General features: G+C 36.1%; 1 protein-coding gene across 1 annotated transcript in view; it reads right to left on the reverse strand.

The window, feature by feature from the left end:
* SEMA3E (semaphorin 3E) overlaps positions 1 to 21,879 on the reverse strand; it is a 275,421-nt gene that overhangs the window by 121,467 nt on the left and 132,075 nt on the right. Inside the window, exon 2 of the mRNA XM_027539839.1 lies at positions 4,715 to 4,875. Coding sequence (XP_027395640.1) covers positions 4,715 to 4,875 — 161 coding nt within the window. The remainder of the gene's footprint in view (positions 1 to 4,714; positions 4,876 to 21,879) is intronic.

A 21,879-nucleotide genomic window follows, 5' to 3' on the forward strand; every position in this document is an offset into this window, starting at 1 on the left:
CTTCTTAGACAAATGAACTTGGTTTTAAGTTCTAATTGTTACTTACTGGCCTCATGGCCTTATTTTCCTCTTTTTACCATTTACCCAACATGCTGCTGCTAAAGCAATCACCCTAAACTATCATTCTCATTATGTTATACTGAGACATAACGTAATACTCAGACTCTCCCACTGGCTCCTGCATTGCTTAAGTTTCAACAGCTCAGCAGTCAATGTTCTTCAGGATCTGGTCTAAACCATATTTCCTTCCTTAACTATCACTCTCCCCGGTTCCCACCCACATGCCCACACCTCACCTATCTACTTCAGCCAAATCATTATTTCAAATTGCTCTAAAATTTCTCAGCTTCTTCCCTCTCCTCACTACCAAACTGTGTGAATCAAAATTCCAACTACTATTCAAAGTCCACTTTTAAATTATATCTCCTCCAGGAAACCCCAACTCTCAGTTTATGCATATTTTCTTAGTATTTTATTTGGGCCTTTATTATAGTTCTCTTCAAATTGTGCTATCTATGACAGATGTGTATGTATCTTCTCCATTGCACTAGAAATATTTTAGGGTAGGGACTGTTTTATTCATTTCTGCGTAATTCATATTTCCATGACTATTTGTAGAACTTAGTTGAATAGTCTTTAATATGTAGGACTCTTATACCTCACTTAGAAATGGAAGCACACAAGAATCATGTGCTAATTCTGTGTTTTATTTAGATAATAACCATGATAGCAAATATTTGGATAACACTACATATTTTCTGGCACTGTTCAAGGCAATTAATAACTCAATTAATTGTCTTATAAAATGCTCAGTCGCTTCAGTTATGTCTGACTCTTTGTGATGCCATGGACTGCAGCCCACCACATTCCTCTGTTCATGAGATTCTCCAGGCAAGAACTGAGTGTGTTGCCATATCCTCCTCATGTTTTACTCTTTCCAAGTCTTCTATCTATACTGCTGCTGCTGCTAAGTCACTTCAGTCGTGTCCGACTCTGTGTGACCCCACAGACAGCAGCCCACCAGGCTCCACCATCCCTGGGATTCTCCAGGCAAGAACACTGGAGTGGGTTGCCATTTCCTTCTCCAATGCGTGAAAGTGAAAAGTGAAAGCAAAGTCGCTCAGTCATGTCAGACTCTTCGCGACCCCATGGACCACAGCCTACCAGGCTCCTCCATCCATGGGATTCTCCAGGCAAGAGTACTGGAGTGGGGTGCCACTGCCTTCTCGTTCTGCTATTGTCACATAATGATCAGAATCTCAAGATACTTTAATATTTTCACCTGAATAATGATTTCCTCTAGCTCAGTCCAAAACATTTTGCACCAAAAGACTTTAGACAAAAGTTCAAAGAAAAAAAAAAAGGTTTAAATAAATTTCTAGGAAGTTCCTGATGAAATCAGAGTTTAATCTAAGTATCGTGTTGTCTGTGGATTTTAGAGACTTTTCAAGAGAGTAATCTGCAGAAGAAATTTTTTTCTGGCAGGTAGGAGGCTTTCATGAAATAAAACAAATGGAATAATAAGGGTAGAAATTTTATAGTGTTACCACCAGGATTGACTCTTCCATTTTTGAGTGAAGGTCAAGGGTCTTTTATGAATGTGACATAGATAAAAGGGAACAGAATTTCCAGGTGAAAGTATCATTACATAGTCTGGGAAATGCTATGAATGAATTAATTTATAAAGCAAAGTCAGTATCTAAAAAACTAACAGTAAATTTATTAAATGGGAGTCACTCAGTCCTGTCCAACTCTTTGTGACCCGATAGATTATAGCCCACCAGGCTCCTCTGTCCATGGGATTTCCCAGATAAGAATACTGGAGTAGGTAGCCATTGCTTTCTCCAGGGGATCTTTCTGACCCAGGGATCAAACCTGGGTATACCTGCATTGCAAGCAGACTCTTTACCTTCTGAGATACCAGGGAAGCCCAGTAAATGGTAAGTTCTTACCTATTTCAAAATTGCACAGGAAAAATCAGTTTAATGTGTATATAATAGTACAAGTTCTGATTGTTATAGTTGATTCTTGAACAACATGGGTTCAAACTGTGAAGGTCCACTTAACGTGCGGATTTTTTTCAGTGAATACCCTAATATTCAGGGAATACCCTAATATTTGTCCCCTTTAACAAATGAGAAAGCAGAAGAATAAAGGGATTAAGGAATTTGCCGAGTACTACAAATGCAAGTGAAGTGAAGTGAAGTCGCTCAGTCATGTCCGACTCTTTGTCGATCCCATGGACTGTAGTCTACCAAGCTTCTCTGTCCATGGGATTTTCCAGGCAAGAGGACTGGAGTGGGTTGCCATTTCCTTCTCCAGGGGATCTTCCTGACCCAGGGATCGAACCCAGATCCCCTGCATTGCAGGCAGACACTTTACCCTCTGAGCCACCAGAGAAGCCCAACTATAAATGCAAAGCCAGGATTTTCTTTGCTTTTTAATATACTGTCTAGGTTTGTCATAGCTTTCCTTCCAAGGAGCAAGTCTGCTTTAATTTCATGGCTACAGTCACCATCAGCAGGAACTGTATTTGTAAATTACAAATTGTATTTGTAAATTACACCTCAGTAAATTAAAAGATGGAAAAGTTATGCAAAAACAACATGCTGCTTAAATATACAATATGGAAAAAAACTAAAAATCTAACTTGTGTTCCTCATTCAATCTTCATACCCCTACAACAAAGGCGGCACAGTCACAAGTAACACAATTGAATCTAATAACTAATACTAAAACAAAACAAAAAAGCAGTAGGCTACAATAAACAATTGTGTATCATTTTTACATAGCTTAAAACAAGTAACTCTAAACAATACAATGTAATAGGGAAACACTCATTATGATACAATAATTCTTTAAAATTTAAAATTAATAAATAAATAAACCAAAAAATCCATCAGAGTGATGGCTTCTAGGTAGCAGGAGACACAGGAGGAAAAGAGGGAGGAAACGAAAGGCAACTACAAGCAGTGGGGATGGTGATAATGTCATTCTTGAGTTGGTCGGTGAGTTCTAGGTATTTATTTAACTATTATGTCGTCTAAGATATTTACATTATTTATTATTTTATGGAACAGATATTGGGCTTCCCTGGTGGCTCAATGGTAAAGAATCCGCCTGCCAGTGCAGGAGACCTGAATTCGATCCCTGCGTCAGGAAGATCCCCTGGAGAAGGAAATGGCAACTCGCTCCAGTATTCTTGCCTGGGAAATTTCATGGACAGAGGAGCCTGGTGGGCTACAGTCCATGGAGTCACAAAATAATCGGACATGAGTTAGTGATTAAACAACAATAATCCAAGCAAATAAAAAAAAAGAGAAAACATTTAATCGGGGGAGGGGGAAGAAGTGTGATCTATTTTCCTAATTATAATAATGTATATAGTTAAGACTTAGCTAAAAATTGTGGTACAGCTATAATAGGAAGATGACAGGGCAGATGAGTAGGGGTTGCTGCTGAAATTGTGCAGATATTTTAGCTACGTCACTGCAAGAAAAGGAAGCAAAAATCTTCATCTTCATTTACAGAAAGTCAACAGATATTGTCTAAAACTAGTGATATCACGGAGAAGGTAATGGCACCCCACTGCAGTACTCTTGCCTGGAAAATCCCATGGACCGAGGAGTCTGGTGGGCTGCAGTCCATGGGGTCGCTAAGATTTGGACACGGCTGAGCGACTTCACTTTCACTTTTCACTTTCCTGCATTGGAGAAGGAAATGGCAACCCACTCCGGTGTTCTTGCCTGGAGAATCCCAGGGACGGGGGAGCCTGGTGGGCTGCCATCTATGGGGTCTCACAGAGTCGGACACGACTGAAGTGACTTGGCATAGCATAGCATAGCATAGTGATATCAAGAAAGAACAGTACACAAATGTCACTTCAACACATGGAGATAAGAACCAGAAAATACGAGAGTTTTAAATTATTTTCTCTAGAGATTAGGAATTGGATGGGATGAAGGTGTTCTGCTTTTTATAATTTTTTTAAAATGACTTTAAAAAATATGGACATTGTTCATTTTGACAAACAAAAATATACAAGTAAATTATAAAGAAAATGTATTATGTAATATATACCTTTATGCCAAAAAATGCTATAGTCTACATATATCTGAATGTTTTATGTAAGGTTGATATAGTTCTGGAAACATATTAATTCAACTCTACAAGCACAGATTATAAGAACCATTTTTCTTCTTATAGTTAACCTTCTCAAAATAGTTGAATGCTTGCCTGTTTTAATATATTTTAATCCTTTAGGTTTAAAGAGCATCCATCTGAATTAGTGATCTTACCAATAGAAATACATGAGTCAGCTACACCGAGTTCACACATCCATATTTCTTCAGGCTAGGATTTTTGGAGTAATAAAGCCCAAAGGGACTTTAAATCAGAATATACAAACCTAGGTGTCAGGAGAGTGGGTGTGGTACAAGGGCCGCTAGGCAAGAGAAAGTTTCAATGCATCAATCAGAAGTCTTCTGGGGATTTGGGGATCAGTGGTGTGCTAGAAAAGTTTATTCTGCATTATTTATAAATCTTCTCAAAATGATTTTATTTTTAATGTGTATTTGATTTCTTTCAATAATATTATCACTCAGAATGTTCATGTGGTCAAGACAATGAAAAATCTAATCCAAGTAACACCCATTTAAGATTTCTCCCTTACTCCTTTTCTTTCTCTCCTGAAATATAGTTTACTCTTTCATACCTCTCTATAGCCACTGCTGATGTGTTCTAAGCTGAGGGAATATACAAGATCCTTGCCTCCCACGAAGAGTCTCTCTTGATATTCATCCAGTAGCATTGTCTGGAGATTAAGAAATCCAAAACGGCTATGAAAGACTGATGTTCTGTTTAGATCCAAGAGCTCTGAAATGCAAAACAAAATGTACTCTAAATACAGAAAATACAAATACCTTTGTAACAATTTTTCATGGCTCTATTTTCACATGTATTTATACTGTGCAGTTAACATTCATTCATTTTATCATAAATACAAATGATAACATTTATTGTTCAGAAAGATTAAAAATATATAATACACTGTCAATACTTGGTTGTGTGTTTGAAAGATGCTAAAATAGTATATATTCTAACCATGTAAAGGGATGGATATTAATTAACTTATAGGGATAGTCATTTCTTGATATGACTTGATATCAAATCAATATGTTGTAAACAGACTCATACAACATTATAGTTCTACTATAATTTTAAAAACAAAAAAAAATTGTTCAGCATTTAAAAACAGAGTATAATGGAAATAAGTTACAATGTGCACAAATTAAAATCTTTTTTAAGTTTATGAATGGAAAAACTTTGACACAACTTAATATGAAAAGTAGGGCTTCCCTGGTGGCTCAGATAGTAAAGTGTCTGCAATGCGGGAGACCTGGGTTCGATTCCTGGGTCAGGAAGATCCCCTGGAGAAGGAAATGGCAATCCACTCCAGCACTCTTGTCTGGAAAATTCCATGGATGGAGGAGCCTGATAGGCTACAGTCCATGGGGTCGCAAAGAGTTGGACACGACTGAGCAACTTCAATAGCCTATGCTTTTAAATATGGAATTATTTTTCACAAACTTTAGTGTAAAGCACACATAGAAAAGTCATTCCACTATGACTTTTTTTTTCCAGTTGAGCTATTTTTTTAAATTTTATTTTATTTTTAAACTTTACAATATTGTATTAGTTTTGCCAAATATTGAAATGAATCCACCACAGGTATACATGTGTTCCCCATCCTGAACCCTCCTCCCTCCTCCTTCCCCATACCATCCCTCTGGGTCATCCCAATGCACCAGCCCCACTATGACTTTTATATTTACTTCTCTATGTATAATAAAAATCCCAATTCTAAAATAAATATCCCCAAAACAAGTCCATTTAATTCCAGATGAACACCAATTCAGAAAAAATGTTTCTACTTGAAACTGGTTTTGAAAGTCATGTCCAGAATCAAATCACCCGAGTCTGGAAACTATCAGGACTGTGAATACAATGAAGTAAAACATGGTAGTATTCACTACAGAGGGAATAACTGTTAAAACTGACAGGGATCTACTGTCTAAAACTGTGATTTAGGCTACTGTTTATGTACTACTCTTACTTCAAAAGGACTAAAGAGCCTATTGATGAAAGTGAAAGAGGGGAGTGAAAAAGTTGGCTGAAAGCTCCACATTCAGAAAACTAAGGACATGGCATCTGGTGCCATCACTTCATGGCAAATAGATGGGGAAACAGTGGAAACAGTGGCTGACTTCATTTTTTGGGCTCCAAAATCACTGCAGATAGTGATTGCAGCCATGAAATTAAAAGACACTTACTCCTTGGAAGGAAAGTTATGACCAACTTAGACAGCACATTAAAAAGCAGAAACATTGTCCGCAAAGGTCCGTCTAGTCAAGGCTATGATTTTTCCAGTAGTCGTGTATGGATGTGAGAGTTGGACTATAAAGAAAGCTGAGCGCCGAAGAATTGCTGCTTTTGCACTGTGGTGTTGCAGAAGACTCTTGAGAGTCTCTGGGACTACAAGGAGATCCAACCAGTCCCTCCTAAAGGAGATCAGTCCTGGTTGTTCATTGGAAGGACTGATGTTGTAGCTGAAACTCCAATACTTTGGCCACCTGATGTGAAGAGCTGACTCATTTGAAAAGACCCTGATGCTGGGAAAGATTGAGGGAAGGAGGAGAAGGGGATGACAGAGGATGAGATAGTTGGATGTCATCACTGACTCAATGGACATGAGTTTGGGTGAACTCTGGGAGTCGGTGATGGACAGGGAGGCCTGGTGTGCTGCAGTTCCTGGGGTCACAATGGGTCAGACACAACTGAGCAACTGAACTGGACTGAACTTACTTCAGAAAGTCAGAATCTGGCAAATCTGTGGTATTGTTTGTTTGTTGAAGCTATTTCACTGCATATGGCAGTTTATTACTTATGTGTGTTAAATGATATGTGAGAGACTTTGAGGGTGAGAAAGAATATGACTCCAATATGAAAAACCCTGAAGGCTGAAAATTCCCAAGAAGTCTGCTTGGAAATATTAACAAGTTAACAGATAACTTCATTTCCCAAAAATCTGTTCCTAATGCAACTGACAGAGAAGGTTAAATACTGGTAACCAAAACACTCAAATCCAGATAGCAATATGAAATATGACAGATCTACATTATTTTGTCCACTCTTACACTATTTATGAGAAAAGAGAAATGAAGTATTTTCCCCCTCTATTAAGAATGTATTAACTTATATTTCTCTACTCTGAAAGTACTGATCTCCAGCATTTCATGGGATAGGGCTAACCTTAAATCTTTAGTTTAAAACAAGCAATATTGCTAGCATCAAAGTATCATTTATAAAGGTAAAACTTGTGATATTGAGTCACTTGACAATTCATCTAAATAAAGAACTTAAACTTTTTAGGGAGAGATGGAAATAATAAGGTACTTTATTTAGGGAGGATGAAAATAGGAATTTGAGAGATTTAAGGGTTCTTGAATTCTGGAAGACAAATTTTTCCTATTTTGTAATTTTGTCAAGGTAGAATCACATTCTTTTCCTTTCTTACTAGGCATTCACAGAAAGAGATGCACTTTTTAGGAATTCAATACCATACCAAAAATATAAATCAAAGTTCTCCACTGCCATTATATCTTGTCTTTATATGTAATCACTTAAGGTGTTACATCCGGTCTGATCAGGAAACTATTTTGCAGAAAAAACTCCCCAGTTATTCTGATATATTTCTAAAATTCTTCAAGTGTTAAGCATGGTGAAATCATTATCTGAACATATTTAACTGATCAAAGAATGGGTATATGCTAAGTAGAATTAACAGATCTCTACAAACTACAAACTTACCAAGAACAGTAAGGTACAGAGTTTAGGAGACTTAGTTGGCTGGAAACTGAGAGAAAGTCATGAAAGGAAACAAACATGAGGAACCTACCCCAAAGATTGCCACAGTTGAGTACTCATTGCAAATTTTGAAAAGTATGAATTGGAAAGAGAGGCAGCCTCACCAGTAAAGGAGGCCCTCTGTTAAGTGAATTCCAGTAAGGATGGAATGCCCTTGCTTTTTCCCAATGAAGTCATTACAGCCTCATTACCTCCATATATACCTAGAGATATAGACATCAAAACTTGTACTTGTTTTTATGACTTGCCAACATCTGCAGTACTTATTATATCTAATTTTTATAGCGTAAAGGTGGTAGTTCCTATTTTTTAATCAATAATAATAAGAGACTAACTACTGATCCAATAGTGATATACAATTGTGATATCCAACAGTGAATACTGATGGCTTCACCAACTCAATGGACATGAGTTTGAGTAAGCTCCAGGAGTTGGTGATGGACAGGGAAGTCTGGCGTGCTGCAGTCCATGGGGTCGCAAAGAGTCAGACACAACTGAGCAACTGAACTGAACTGAATGTAGATCCACCAGTCTTATTTTCTTTTAATATATCAGATTTTATTTGGACCCATCCTCCATCTATATGACCAAGTCTATCCCATGAGATAACAAAGATGAACTCATGTTTCTGTTGATGTGTAGTTTGGGAAATGCAAAGGGAAAAATTCCAACAACTACAAAATTTTCACAAGTTCCTTGTTCATGGCCTTTATAGTTATTGATTTTTTTTCCACCACAGTAAAGAACAACAGTGTAACAGTTTGAATTACTATCATCCTTTAAGTGACTTATGAAGAAACTCAGGTGCCCAGGGAATAAATGGGAAAGAGAAAACTATCCTACATACACTATTACAATGAAAAAAAAAGAAAAATCCCCCCTCCAAAAAAAAGAGAGAGAGAGAAAGAGAGAATTAACGTAAAACAGATGTATATGCCATTATGAAAGTCCTGTAGGCTGAGAAGCTGAGGAGCCAGGTTCTGGTCTTGACTTTGCCATTAATTACCTGAGGAACCTTGAATAACCACTTAACCTCTTTAGACTGGTTTCCTCACATGTTAATCACCCTTCTGTCCTCTAAATTATTATTTGCCTAAATTGCATTTCTAAAATGGAGGTGATAAGACATTGCTAAAAATATACAAATCCAAAGACAGATATTTTTAGTCTTTCAAAGTATAGTGCTGAATCTATATTTTTGACATCTTCAAAAATGGAGTGATCAATGAAAAATTCTAAATAGCTCATGACCCGTATTTAAACTTGCCCAAAGGGAAGTAGTTAAAACATTAATTTATGACTTTTCATATGTTTAAAATATTATAGGGTCAGGAAATACTTTCAGGTTATCAGGAATTTTTGATCTAATTTATTCTGATTCATTCATATTGCCTCAGGAAAAAGTGCTGCCAAGATATGTCTGGATACATAAAATTGAATATGATGTACATGCCTTAGGCAGTAAGTTAAGAAATTTCATTTCACTTATAAAGACACTTCTTGGGATAGTTCCTAAGTTATTTTTTTTTAATATAAGATCTAATAAATAGACTGTAGTTTTCTTTAAACATGTTCCCTATATGAGGGGTGGACATTCAATGCTTCTGTAACTCTCTACTTTGACCAATACAACAGAATAGTGCTGATGACTGATTCCTAACAAGTTCAGGCTTATCAATAGAAATTTCAGAATCAAGGTACTAACCAAAACATATTAGTTCAATGGTTTATATTTTTATTGTCCACTTCCATAGAGATAAATCCCAATTGTGATCCTTAATTCTCTCTGAGACTCAAATCCTCCTTCCTGTCTGGGACTCTCCAACATCTTGAGCTCTAAGTCAGGGAAGGCCAAAAGTATCTACTATGTGTAAATGTCTGTACTTTAGATATATATTTGGACTAACACAGAGGAATTCTAAACACAAACATTTTTAAAAGTTGTGCGTATTTATGCTTTAATACTAACTCTAATTTTCTACTTTTATTTGATTATTTTACTTGCCTCTTTCCAAAAAGGCTCTGAGATGACTCATGCAAATATTCAATTGAACAAATAAATATATATTTAGGGATATTAAAATATTGGGAAATAAAAAACAAAATGAGAGGTCTGGAATAAATTTTATTAAATGTAAGTCATTCTCTAATATCCAACACAATGTTAAAGTGAATATCAAAATTGACCCCAGGCTTCTAAAAAAATCCAAAGTCACTAAAAAACAAGAGAAAAACTAGATCAATTGCTTAAGAGCACTGCCTGATGTGATGGTTAATTTTATGTCTCAATTCGACTGGATCACAGTTGTCTAGATATTTGGCTAAACATCTCACTTAATCATGTGGCACTTACTTGTAAGAGGGAGGACCTATAACTATTCCTGTTTCCCAAATGCAAAAGACAGGTTTTAAAGAGATTCAGAACACAGATACCTGGATGAGGGCATGGAAACCCACTAGTATTCTAGCCTGGAGAATCCCATGGACAGAGGAGCCTGGTGGGCTACAATCCATGGGGTCACAAAGAGGCAGACAGGACTAAGCAACTAAGCACAGCACAGCACACAGCTAAGGTTATTTGGTCATTGCTGGTGCCAAAATGTAAATAAGGAAAGTTGACTGGAGAGCTTTGCTATTAATTATCCATGGTAGATGGGGTGTCCATCACCACTGTGCAGCACACAGCTTAGTCTTCTTCAGTTCTGTTCCCCAGAGACAAACACCATCAAGGTGGTTTGATTTGTTAAAAGTTTGTTCCTTATAAACAAGAACTCCATAATCCATTACATCTAAAACTTCCTACAGAAGGAACTAAGAACAAACTGCAGAAAATTCTTAAGGAGATGGGAATACCAGACTACCTTACCTGTCTCCTGAGAAACCTGTTTTCAGGACAAGAAGAAACAGAACTGGACATGGAACAATGGAATGGTTCAAAGTTGGAAAAGGAGTATATCAAGGCTGTATACTGTCACCCTGCTAATTTAACTTACATGCAGAGTACATCATGCAAAATGCTGGGCTGGATGACTCACAAGCTGGAATCAAGGTTGCCATGAGAAATACCAACAACCTCAGATTTGCAGATCATACCACGCTAATGACAGAAATTAAAGCGGAACTAAAGAGCGTCTTGATGAAGGTGAAAGAGGAGAGGGAAAAGTCTGGCTTAAAACACAACATTCAAAAATGTTGGGAAAAAAAAAAAAAAACTAAGATGATGGCATCTGGTCCCATCACTTCATGGCAAACAGAGGGGGGAAAAATGAAAACAGTGACAGACTTTATTTTCTTGAGCTCCAAAAGCACTATGGACAGTGACTGTAGCCATGAAATTAAGGCTCTTGCTTCTTGAAAGAAAGCTATGACAAACCTAGACAGCGTATTAAAAAGCAGAGACGTCACTTTGCTGACAAAGGTCCAGACAGTCAAAATTATGGTTTTTCCAGTAGTCATGTATGGATGTGAGAGTTGGACCATAAGAAGGCTGAGCCCCAAACAAGTGATGCTTTCAAAATATGATGCTGGAGAAGACTCTTGAGAGTCCCTTGGACAGCAAGGAGATCAGTCAATTCTCAAGGAAATAAATCCTGAATATTCACTAGAAGGATTGATGCTAAAGCTGAAGCTCCAATACTTTGACCTCCTGATGTGAAGAGCCTACTCACTGGAAAAGAACCTGATGCTGAGAAAGACTGAGGGCAAGAGGAAAAGGTGGTGACAGAGGATGAGATGGTTGGATGGCATCACTGACTCAATGGACATGAGTTTGAACAAGCTCTGGGAGATAGTGAAGCACAGGAAACCCTGATGTGCTGCAGTTCACGGGGTCACAAAGAGTCAGACACAACTTAGGACTGAACAATAACAACACAGAAAAGTCTATTCTATTAAGGGATTATAATATTTCTCAACTTGAATACATTTTTTTACAGAGACTCCTATTCATAATAAAATAAAATGGAAGGTTTTCCCAATATTCAGTTGTTAGAATTGACATAATTCAAATAATTCAACAGCATTTACAACAAGAAAACTCAGGTTAATATCAAGTTTAATTTTAATTACCTTTCATTTGTATTTAAAAACTCTCTCAAATAACTATTGAATTTTTCATGTTGCTTTATGAATTGGTGACATCCTCAATTTTATATATTTTAGTTTAAAAACCTGAAATCTTTGTACTTCACTTGCTATAGTTTCCAAATGAATTAAATACTTTTTTGGTATACACTTAGGGAAACAAAACAAAAACCTTAAGCAGGAAGCTTTCCTCCTTCTTTAAGAATATTTTCTCCTTTTAGTTTTAGAGCCAGCATTTTAAGTCATAATAGTGGTTTTAGCACCAAATTATAGTCCACAGACACGGCGTATTTACCAAGCAATGGCTAACTGCTTTTTCCCTCTGCACTGCTGCAAGCTGCTTAGATGAAAGAATCAGAAAATATACAGGAAGAGGAGGACAAAAGAAACTCTAATCTCAGGTAATCTCCAGAAAACACAGTGCAAATAATGGACAGTGCTGATTCGGGTAAAAGGAAGGAGCTCATCTTGAGTTCTTCCTACTCTAAAAATAACACGAATTACTTGGGGGAGACAGTGGACAAAGAAACAAGACAACTGAGATGCACCAACTCAGGGTTCATCCGGAAATTTTCTCAAGGGGGAACTAATTATTATTGCTAGGCTGCCTGCTAATTATCAGCTGTCAATGAAGATATACGCAGAGGATTTAGTCATTTCCTCTCATGGTTCTTCTTTTAAAACTGCAAGGGAAACAGTTTTAAAACTCACTGACCTCAATATATTATAGAGACAGTTCTCTTCACTTTGTCAAAATATATTTAAATTCCACACATCCATGTGTAAGATGGGGGAGGAGAGAGGATATATTTTTCAGTTTTCAAACAAAAAAATAGATTTCCAAGGGACGGGCATTTTCTTATTCAATGCACACTCCTACCACTGTCACCTGCAAAGCAGTAACTTTTGAGATCCAGGACTTTAAAATTTTTCATTATTTTCCAAATCAATTCTTTTATTCAATGCCTTAAAGCTAATTCAACAATAAAATGCTGAATCGCAAAGTAAGCATTGTTAAGGGAAATGAAATGTATAAATAATGGTTAGAAATCTCTTCAACTTTTTAACAAGTCCAAAGGAAACGTTCTTACAACATGCTTTGATGATTTTGACAGATCTGATCAATGTTCACTAATGGCTTATAATAATGTTGAAACAGAGTTGTAAAGAAATAAGCAATTAACTTTTTTAAAGTGTAATCAGGGCTTACTAATTGGTCTTTCCAGCAATGGACTATAGTCATCCTTTCACCTACCCTCTGAACTTTTAGATTTCTATCTTTCTAACAAGTCAAAGGTCCAAATCAGGCACTGTGGTGTTCCAGCTTTTAATCATATGCTGCTTCCAGCAAAAGCAAAAAGAGTTCAAAAGTACACATGAATGGCCTAGGCATCTAGTAGCCTTTTATTTCCTCAGTCAAGAAAAAAACAGTGTCAGAATTTTAAGATTCCTTATGTTCCTATATTATATAACTCATCATTATTTAGTATTACACACTATATTCTGACTTACAGATCTCTGAATGCCATGAGCACAAGATCACCAGCGGACAAGATGACACAGAATCATTGTCCATGCGTATACTGTACATATGTGTGAGTGCTCATATTTAAATCACCAAATTGAACAAAATCATACAATACAAAGTGCTACCATCTAAAAGTCAACAGTTTAACAATTGTGATTGCCTCCTAAATGTTGAGTTACAATTTATTTCATTGGAGGTCAATGGAGCAAGTGCTATGTGAATAGCTTCTGAAGCTGAGTCTATAGGGCAAAGGGACCCTGAACTGCGAGCAGTGTGTCCATTCAGCCATTCCTCTGGGGCCTCATAACCAGGATGTGATATTCTAAGTGTAATGGAAAGGCCTTCAATGGTTTTAAGAGCAATTGTATGACTGGAATTATCTTTAAAATACCAATTGCTTTTGATGTGCGTAATTGTCAGCAGGGGGCAAAACTTGAATAAAAGGAGGTTTGAAGAATTATTTTTTAATAAGCATGTGAGAATGATAGTAACAAAACAAGGTGTACTGCAGAGGTAGAGACCTAAAAGATTAAATGAAAGAAAGCTAGGCATCACATTTTACACAATACGTAAAAGTTTTTCTTTTTCTCAATTTAAACTGATTAGGATTGGGATAATAGATTGTAATTCATTTTGATGCAACATTCAGTATGTACTGAAATGCTCTGCATTATGTACTGTACTATATCTGGGGTGTCAGAAGGACATTAGAAATCAGTGTAATCTATATAACACAAATCAGATTTTGGCATTCTTCATTCTATTTCTATAAATTAATTTCAGAGGTAAGTTTTTTCAGCTAACATACTAGATAAAATAGGGTCTGTTCACTTTTTTTTTTTTTAGAAAATACTTTTTAGAGTTCAAAACCAGGAAAACTATAAAGGTAGGAGGGATAAACTAAGAATTCAGGATTAATAGATACAAACTACTACATTTAAAATAAATGATAGGGACGTACTATATAGCACAGGGAACTACTTTCAATATCTCATAAAAACCTATACTAGAAAGAATACGTAAAAGAACATATATATATATATATATATATATATTTAACTGAATCACTTTGCTGTACATCTGAAACTAACACAACATTGTAAATTAACTATACTTTAATTTTTAAAAGTGATTTGAAACATAGCACTACAATGTATATACATGAATATATGGCAATTCACACACATGAAAATATATTTATAAGAAATATTTTTAGAAGTGGAGTTTTTTTTGTTTGTTTGTTTTTACAGATACTGCCAATGTGCCTCCATGGGAATTATAGTTTAATATTCTACCACTGCAAGTGAGAATGACTATTCCCTGTCACCTAGAGAACAGTATGTCATTATATGCCATTAAAATTTAGGATATTTGCAGATCTGACTGTGGAAATACTAATTAAATTTACGTTTTTCTTATGGGTGAAGTTAAGCATCTTTCATATATTTTAGAATACTTTCACTTTTTGTCATCTTTATGTCCATTGCCTATTTTTCCACAAGCTTAAGTTTTTAGTCAAGATCTGAATTTAAGAAATGTTAAACTGTTAAGTTTTATATTTTGTGACATCCTGGTTGAAAGATAGAGGAGGCTAGGCTCTTCATGTAGAAATGTGTGCTTCAACCATGTTATTTTTAATGTGTTAAATTTTTGCTTTAGTAAATAAACCTAATTCTTAATTATTTAGTGTTTTGAACCAGTTTGGCATTAACAATTCACCAAAAAAAAAAAAAAAAAGTTATGAATCAGGGAACATGCTCAGTCTCTCAGAGGCTGAACTGGGTGTCAACAAACTCCTAGGCAGAGCTGTTCAGCTGGGAGCCATGTGGGACAGAAGTGTGGAGCCTCGCCCACAGTGGAGGTGCCACTGTTGGGAAGGGACAGTGGTTCTATAGCCAGAGGCCTTTGTGAAATTGTCCTCCCTAAGGACACTACAGTTGATCCAGATTTTTTCTCATCCATTCTCCCTGGCTTCAGGGTCATGTTTTCCATTTGGCCTCTTCAGACTTCAATCCCCTTCACACTTACTCTATACTTTTCCTGTAGCTCCATTTTTGAGGCTCCCTGTGGAATCTATTTTGACTCATTTGGTTTTTCTTTGAACACTTATTTCCAGTCACTGATGAGTCCCAAATCCCCAACCCTTTCTCACACACAGATTAGGAGTTATATTAAGTGGCATCATATAATATCTTTTTAATAATTTACTATCTACTATAAAATATCAGAAATGTTATACTTAACATTTAGTTTCTCAAGGCCACTTTTGTGGAGGTCAGTTTTTACTTATGGTCAGGCTTTTATTGAACACTAGCCAATGAGAAAGTTTCTTCCACATGGAGGGAAAAATGACTCACTCAAAACTGAGCTTTCGACCCTCCTGTTAACTTGACACTCGTTTATGAGAATTCAAAAATTCTAAGTAACAAATATTTTACAAGATGTTTTAAATGTTCAATCAAAGCAGAAGTTAATGAAGCCAAGAATATGTGTGAAATACTGTAATGTCGTTTTTTTATACTGTTAGTGATTTAAAACTTATCGAGGAAGCAGCGAAAGAAACACATTTCCAAAAGTCCAACAAAGTGCTCCTAGTATTATAATAGTGTGCTCTAGGTTTGATCAGCAACTGAACATCTTCCTTTCAGATTATTTTCATACAATCTATGAAATTATCTGTGGTAATAAAGTTTGTTTTCATTTATTTACTTATTTCTAAATATTAGACGTGTATAAATAGTGTTCATTTTATAGTAATATCTGAAAAGCCACTTTTTCTGGATTATGCCATTTCAGCATGGATTGATTATCATTTAATATTTATTTTTTTCTTTTTTTTTTCTTTTTTTTTTTTCATTTAATATTTAAAACTTGAATAGTAAATGAACTGTTCTATATATTTACATTATTTTCTGTTTTAGAATTAGGTTTAAAACAAATGAGGAATATTACATCATAATTCATTTCTTCTAACACACTTAACAATCCTGATTTCCACTGTTCTGTCTACATCCCACCAAAAAATGCAATTTGTAAGACACTTTTGATTTTCAAAGTTGGCTACCATATACCCAATTGTAAATAGCTATTAAATTCTAAATATATTTTAATATTATCTTAATTCAGAAATATTCTATGCTATAAAGCTAATATACTGCTTATAATATATATGTTTAAGTGAATTTAAGTCACACTAAGAAATTGAATATGTCTATCATGCATATTTCTCATATTGCAATCGATCATTTTAGACATGCTGTGCTGTGCTATGCTGCATCACTCAGTCGTGTCTGACTCTTTGTGCCCCCATATACTGTAACGTGCTAGGCTCCTCTGTCCTTGGGCATTCTCCAGTCAAGAATACTGGAGTAGGTTCCCATGCCCTCCTCCAGGGGATCTTCCCAACCCAGGGATCAAAGCCAGGTCTCCCACATTGCAGGTGGATTCTTTACTCTCTGAGCCACCAGGTAAGCCGAAGAGTACTGAAGTGGGTAGCCTATCCCTTCTCCAGGAGATCTTCCTGACCCAGGAATCCAACCGTGGTCTCCTGAATTGCAGTGGATTCTTTACCAGCTGAGCCACCAGGGAAGCCCAATATGACATGCCAGTACATAGCATAAACATTTATAGGCTTTTCCCCCCAATACTAGTGAGATAAAAGTGAGAGGTAACACTGTTAAAGTATGCAGCATAATGATTTGATACATGTATATATAGCGAAATGATTACCATGATTAGTTTAGTTAATATCCATCATATTAAATAGTTATTTTTTCTTGTGATGAGAATTTTTAAGACCTACTCTCTAAGCAACTTGAAGAAACATGATACAGTACACCATGCCACACGTTACATCCCCATGACCTATTTATTTATAACTGGAAGATTGTACCTTTTGAACACATTCATCCATTTCCCCCACCTCTCAATTTTTATCTTATGTTTTGTTAAGTTCTATATGTTTCTATAACAACAAGTTTATTGATATTTGGTCTATAATATTTTCTCTCATAAATAATCCATCATATAACAACAAAGAAGTAAAGTAGCTAAAAACAGAATTGTATTTTTACTTCATCATATATCAGTTCAAGTACTGGATATCTGAAATCCTTCAAAGTAATATGATGCTCAATTTCTTATTCCCTGTACTGACCTCCAAGTTCATACTGGTTTAGTCAAGTGCCTATGTGCTATTTTCTCCTGGAGTCTAACAAACAAGCTTCTCCAATTGAGCAAGTGAAGAACAAACTTTTGATTTTCAACTATAAACTAACTCATCTCTCAGACTTTCACTCTCAGTAAGCTCTTCTTTGTATCTTGCCAAAAATGTAGGCTTCCTCCTGATTGTCCTTCCCCTGAATGCCTCCATATCTGTCAACATCTCCACTATAACTACCCAGTTGGGCCAATGAAAGGGCTTCCTAACTGCTTCCACTCTTTCTTACCAGCCAATTGGTTTATCTCACAGTAGCCAGAGTGACCATTTCTTTAAAACTATTAAGTGGGTCGTGATGTTCCTTGCCCCACATAAAACTCTCCAATTAATTCTTAATGTCCTTAGGTTAAATCCTTACTCCAACTGTGGCATTATGTATGGTTGCCAATATTGCAATATTACCCCAGATACTGCTACATTTTCCCCTTGCTCACCAAGCTCCAGGGCCCAGGCTTTAGAGCTTTGCCTTGATTCTTCTTTCCACCTGCTCCGTGCCTCCCTCTGACCTCCACACTGTGGCTCTTCCTGCATTTGGACTTTATCTCTGTGACGTCTTCCCAGACTAAGGAATCTGGAGTTCCCACCTTGACAACCCCAGCTGCATCACTCCCTCTTACTATTTTAATACTGCATGCATGCTACTTGGTTTTGAATTTTTCTTAACTTGTATATTTTCTCTCTCCTCTGACAGGAAGTTCCGTGCTAGGAGCGACATTTTCCATCTTGGTCACTGTGATAGCCCTAGAGCCAAGGCCAATGCTAACCACTTGTTTACTAGACACTCGATAAATGTATGTGAAATTAATGAACTTCTCTGAATCTCAACTTTCTCAAGTGTGAATTGGGGATAACAACAAATTAGGAGCATTGCTATAAGAATCAAACGACTCTTAGAACCTAATGGATGGTCGATATATATGAGTTTCTTTCTCCTTTCTTTTGATGTTGATAAATTATTGGCAAAGTGTATGAATGGTAATTTACCCTATAGAAATAGGCCTTTCTTAATTACATTCTGTCAAGTGGACATATGTACTCTCTAGGCTTTTTATATAGGCTTAAAGTGAAATGGGAAAATTTTCAAGTACATGATTACTATGATCAGTGTAAACAGCTACTCTGTATTTTAAGTTCAAATCTTGTTTTCCTACCAAGAATAGTTTGGGATGGCTTTCTATTCCTTTTTTCAATCCACATCCATCTCCACTCGCAAGAGAATATTTCCTTAGAAAATGTGCTTTATTTCTTTATCATCCATTTATTTATAAGCTCAATCTAAAATATGTTATACTAAACTATCTCTATTTCACCCCTGAAATTTAAATTTTAAGTAGCAGAATAGCAGGCAAACATTCTTTCAACATTTTTGCTACTACTCTTAAATACTGGATGTTTATGAGCTTTTCGGTATTTAATTTGGTACTTGTTTTTATAAGAACAGAGTTGTCAAGTTTTAGACAGGTGCGTGACTTGACATGGTGTTAAAGCATCACAGCTGAACACCCTCTGCATTCTCTTCTTCTGACCTCTAATAAAGATCTTTAGTCTCATCTTTATAAAAATAAAGCCTTCTCTCAACCCATATAATTTAATCCCATAAAACATTCCTTCTAAGAAAAAAAATGACTTCCAGATGTCTGAAGAGCTTGGAATCTGATAATCTGACACATTGAACATTTGCACCTTTAAAAACATGTCATTTCCAGACTGACTTATTACCATAAAGTAGTGACTACTGTATAATTTGGATACTTTTTCTATTAACATCACATTTTCCTTATAGTTTCAATACTGACAGAATAATAACTGAATTTCAAATCTGGGCAGAATGAAAGGCAACTTTATAATTTTTTAATATTGCATGAATTAAATGGAAACAATCTATCCACATTATGACAAGAAAATAATATCATTGGTAGATGTATTTTGATACAGAAATGAGGCTGTGTGTTATTGGCCATCATTTGATAGGTTTGGAAATGCCAGACAACCACTAAAAGGTCATTTACTCTTAAATTACATCCCTCAATTACTGTAGCTGCTGCCATGTGAACCGGAATCTCCTTAATAAATAGGCCCCCTTGGTAGGTGGGTTCTCTTCAGATGTGGCTAACTCAAAGAAATTGAAGAGGAAAGACAAACCCATGCTATGTGTACAATTCACTGATGACTTTCTTTCACAAAATGTCACCTTAGTGACTAAGCTGCTAACAAAGTCTTCTGTTTTCCTTCTAGCAATCTTCAATAAGCATTGAGTCACTGCCCAGAAAATACTGTTGTCTATAACCTGTCACAAGGCACACAGTACCTAAAAAGACCACACGTGATTTCTCTGGCAAGTTGAAAGGAAGGGAAACACATTCACAGAAAGGCTCTTGAGTCCCAGGTACTGTGCGAAGTATCCACTTTGTGTAACTTCATTTGCCATTCATATCACTCCAACAACAGATGGATAACCCTTCCCACTTTATAGGTTAGGAAACAAGCTCACACAGAAACTTAAAAACTTCCCAAAGTCACACACCATTTGAGGGTCAGTATCTCTGGATTTAATAACATTATGTTGCTTATTTTATGTATTTGACCATAACAGAAGAGTTTGTATAATTATACAGTTTTTTCACAGACTCAAGTAAGTCATAAGCTGTCAGCGAGATAAGTCCCTGAGGAGTATGTTACAGGTGTTCTCCATGTTTCATACATTTTTCAAATAATATTTATCCATAATAAGTGGTCATAGACAACTCTGGAGGTCATCAGTGTTTCCACCCATACCTCAGCCTTTCAGCCTTTTCTTGTAATTTGTCTCACTTATCCTAAAGGCCTTCTCATGTCAGCCATGTTTACATCACATAATCCAGTACCAACAAACAGAAAACAATGTGACCCAGAGATCAGAAGCAGATAAAAAATATACCTCTTAAATTCAAATCAGTTAGAGGAGCTAATGTTCTGAAAAAGAAAAATTATTATAAGTCAAGACATCTGTATTTCGTTCCCAACTTTATCACCGAATATACCATTCGTAAGGGATTAGGTTCCCCCATTTGCAGGAATGAGAGAGGTGGATGGGATCATCACTAAGGTTCCCAGTAGTTTCACAAACTATAGCACATCACAAACTATATTGTCTCCACTTGAGGAAACCATAAATTAGAAGTGTCCATAGGATGCTCTCTAGGATTTTTTAGTTTTGTTAGCTTTTAGTTGGTGAAGGACAGGGAAGCCTGGCATGCTGCAGTCCATGGGGTTACAAAGAGTTGGACATGACTGAGTGACTGAACTGAACTGATAAATCATGAGAACTGTAGAAGTACTTCTAGCTGTATGGAAAGAAAAAAATTAATACTGAAGATACAATTTCATATCTGTTAAGTTCTTGTGTCAAAAAAAGGGTATTACTATGGATAAAAAAACAAAAAACAAAAAATGTATTGCTATATGATCTGTTTCCTATAATTTTTGATATACTCTAAATATAAGGGAGAAGCAATAAATCACATACATTTGAGTTTCATACTGGTATATCACACTTACTGAGCAAACATGAATTAGGTCATGCTACAATCAGAAAAACTGAAAGACTTGATAAAACCTTTATAAATTACAATGCAATCACTTAAGCCCAAACCTTATTACTCAAGAAACCAGTAACTTGGCAAATGTGAACACTGCTCTACATGCTGAGAACAAGAGTATGAATGATAAATAAGAAAAAGCATAGGAATCTTGGAAGACATTTTTATGGGATAAATTAAAATGTCTTTCATAGAACTCACTGGAGAAATGTTAAAGTATAAAATTAACTCTAGACAAGTAATTCATTAGTAGACCAAGATTTGCTCCTTTTTCTACATTTTATGATAGAACCATCTCCTTTGAGAACCAACTGAATTTCTGAAAATATCATTCCTACCAGCTGGAGGCAAGCGTGAAATGCATTAACATGTAGCTGCCTTATCCCCAGGTCCTCAACTGTATCAGAACAGATGCTTGCACCCAGGTAAATGGCCATCCATCATCAAGTCAAATATGATTTTACATGTACTTGGATCCTTCTGGCAAGGTCACTGCTCCTATCTCGGAAAAAAATTCCACATAAAATTGGGAACAGGAGGTCAAT

Source organism: Bos indicus x Bos taurus, chromosome 4 (genome assembly GCF_003369695.1).
Source record: "Bos indicus x Bos taurus breed Angus x Brahman F1 hybrid chromosome 4, Bos_hybrid_MaternalHap_v2.0, whole genome shotgun sequence".
NCBI lineage: Eukaryota > Metazoa > Chordata > Mammalia > Artiodactyla > Bovidae > Bos > Bos indicus x Bos taurus.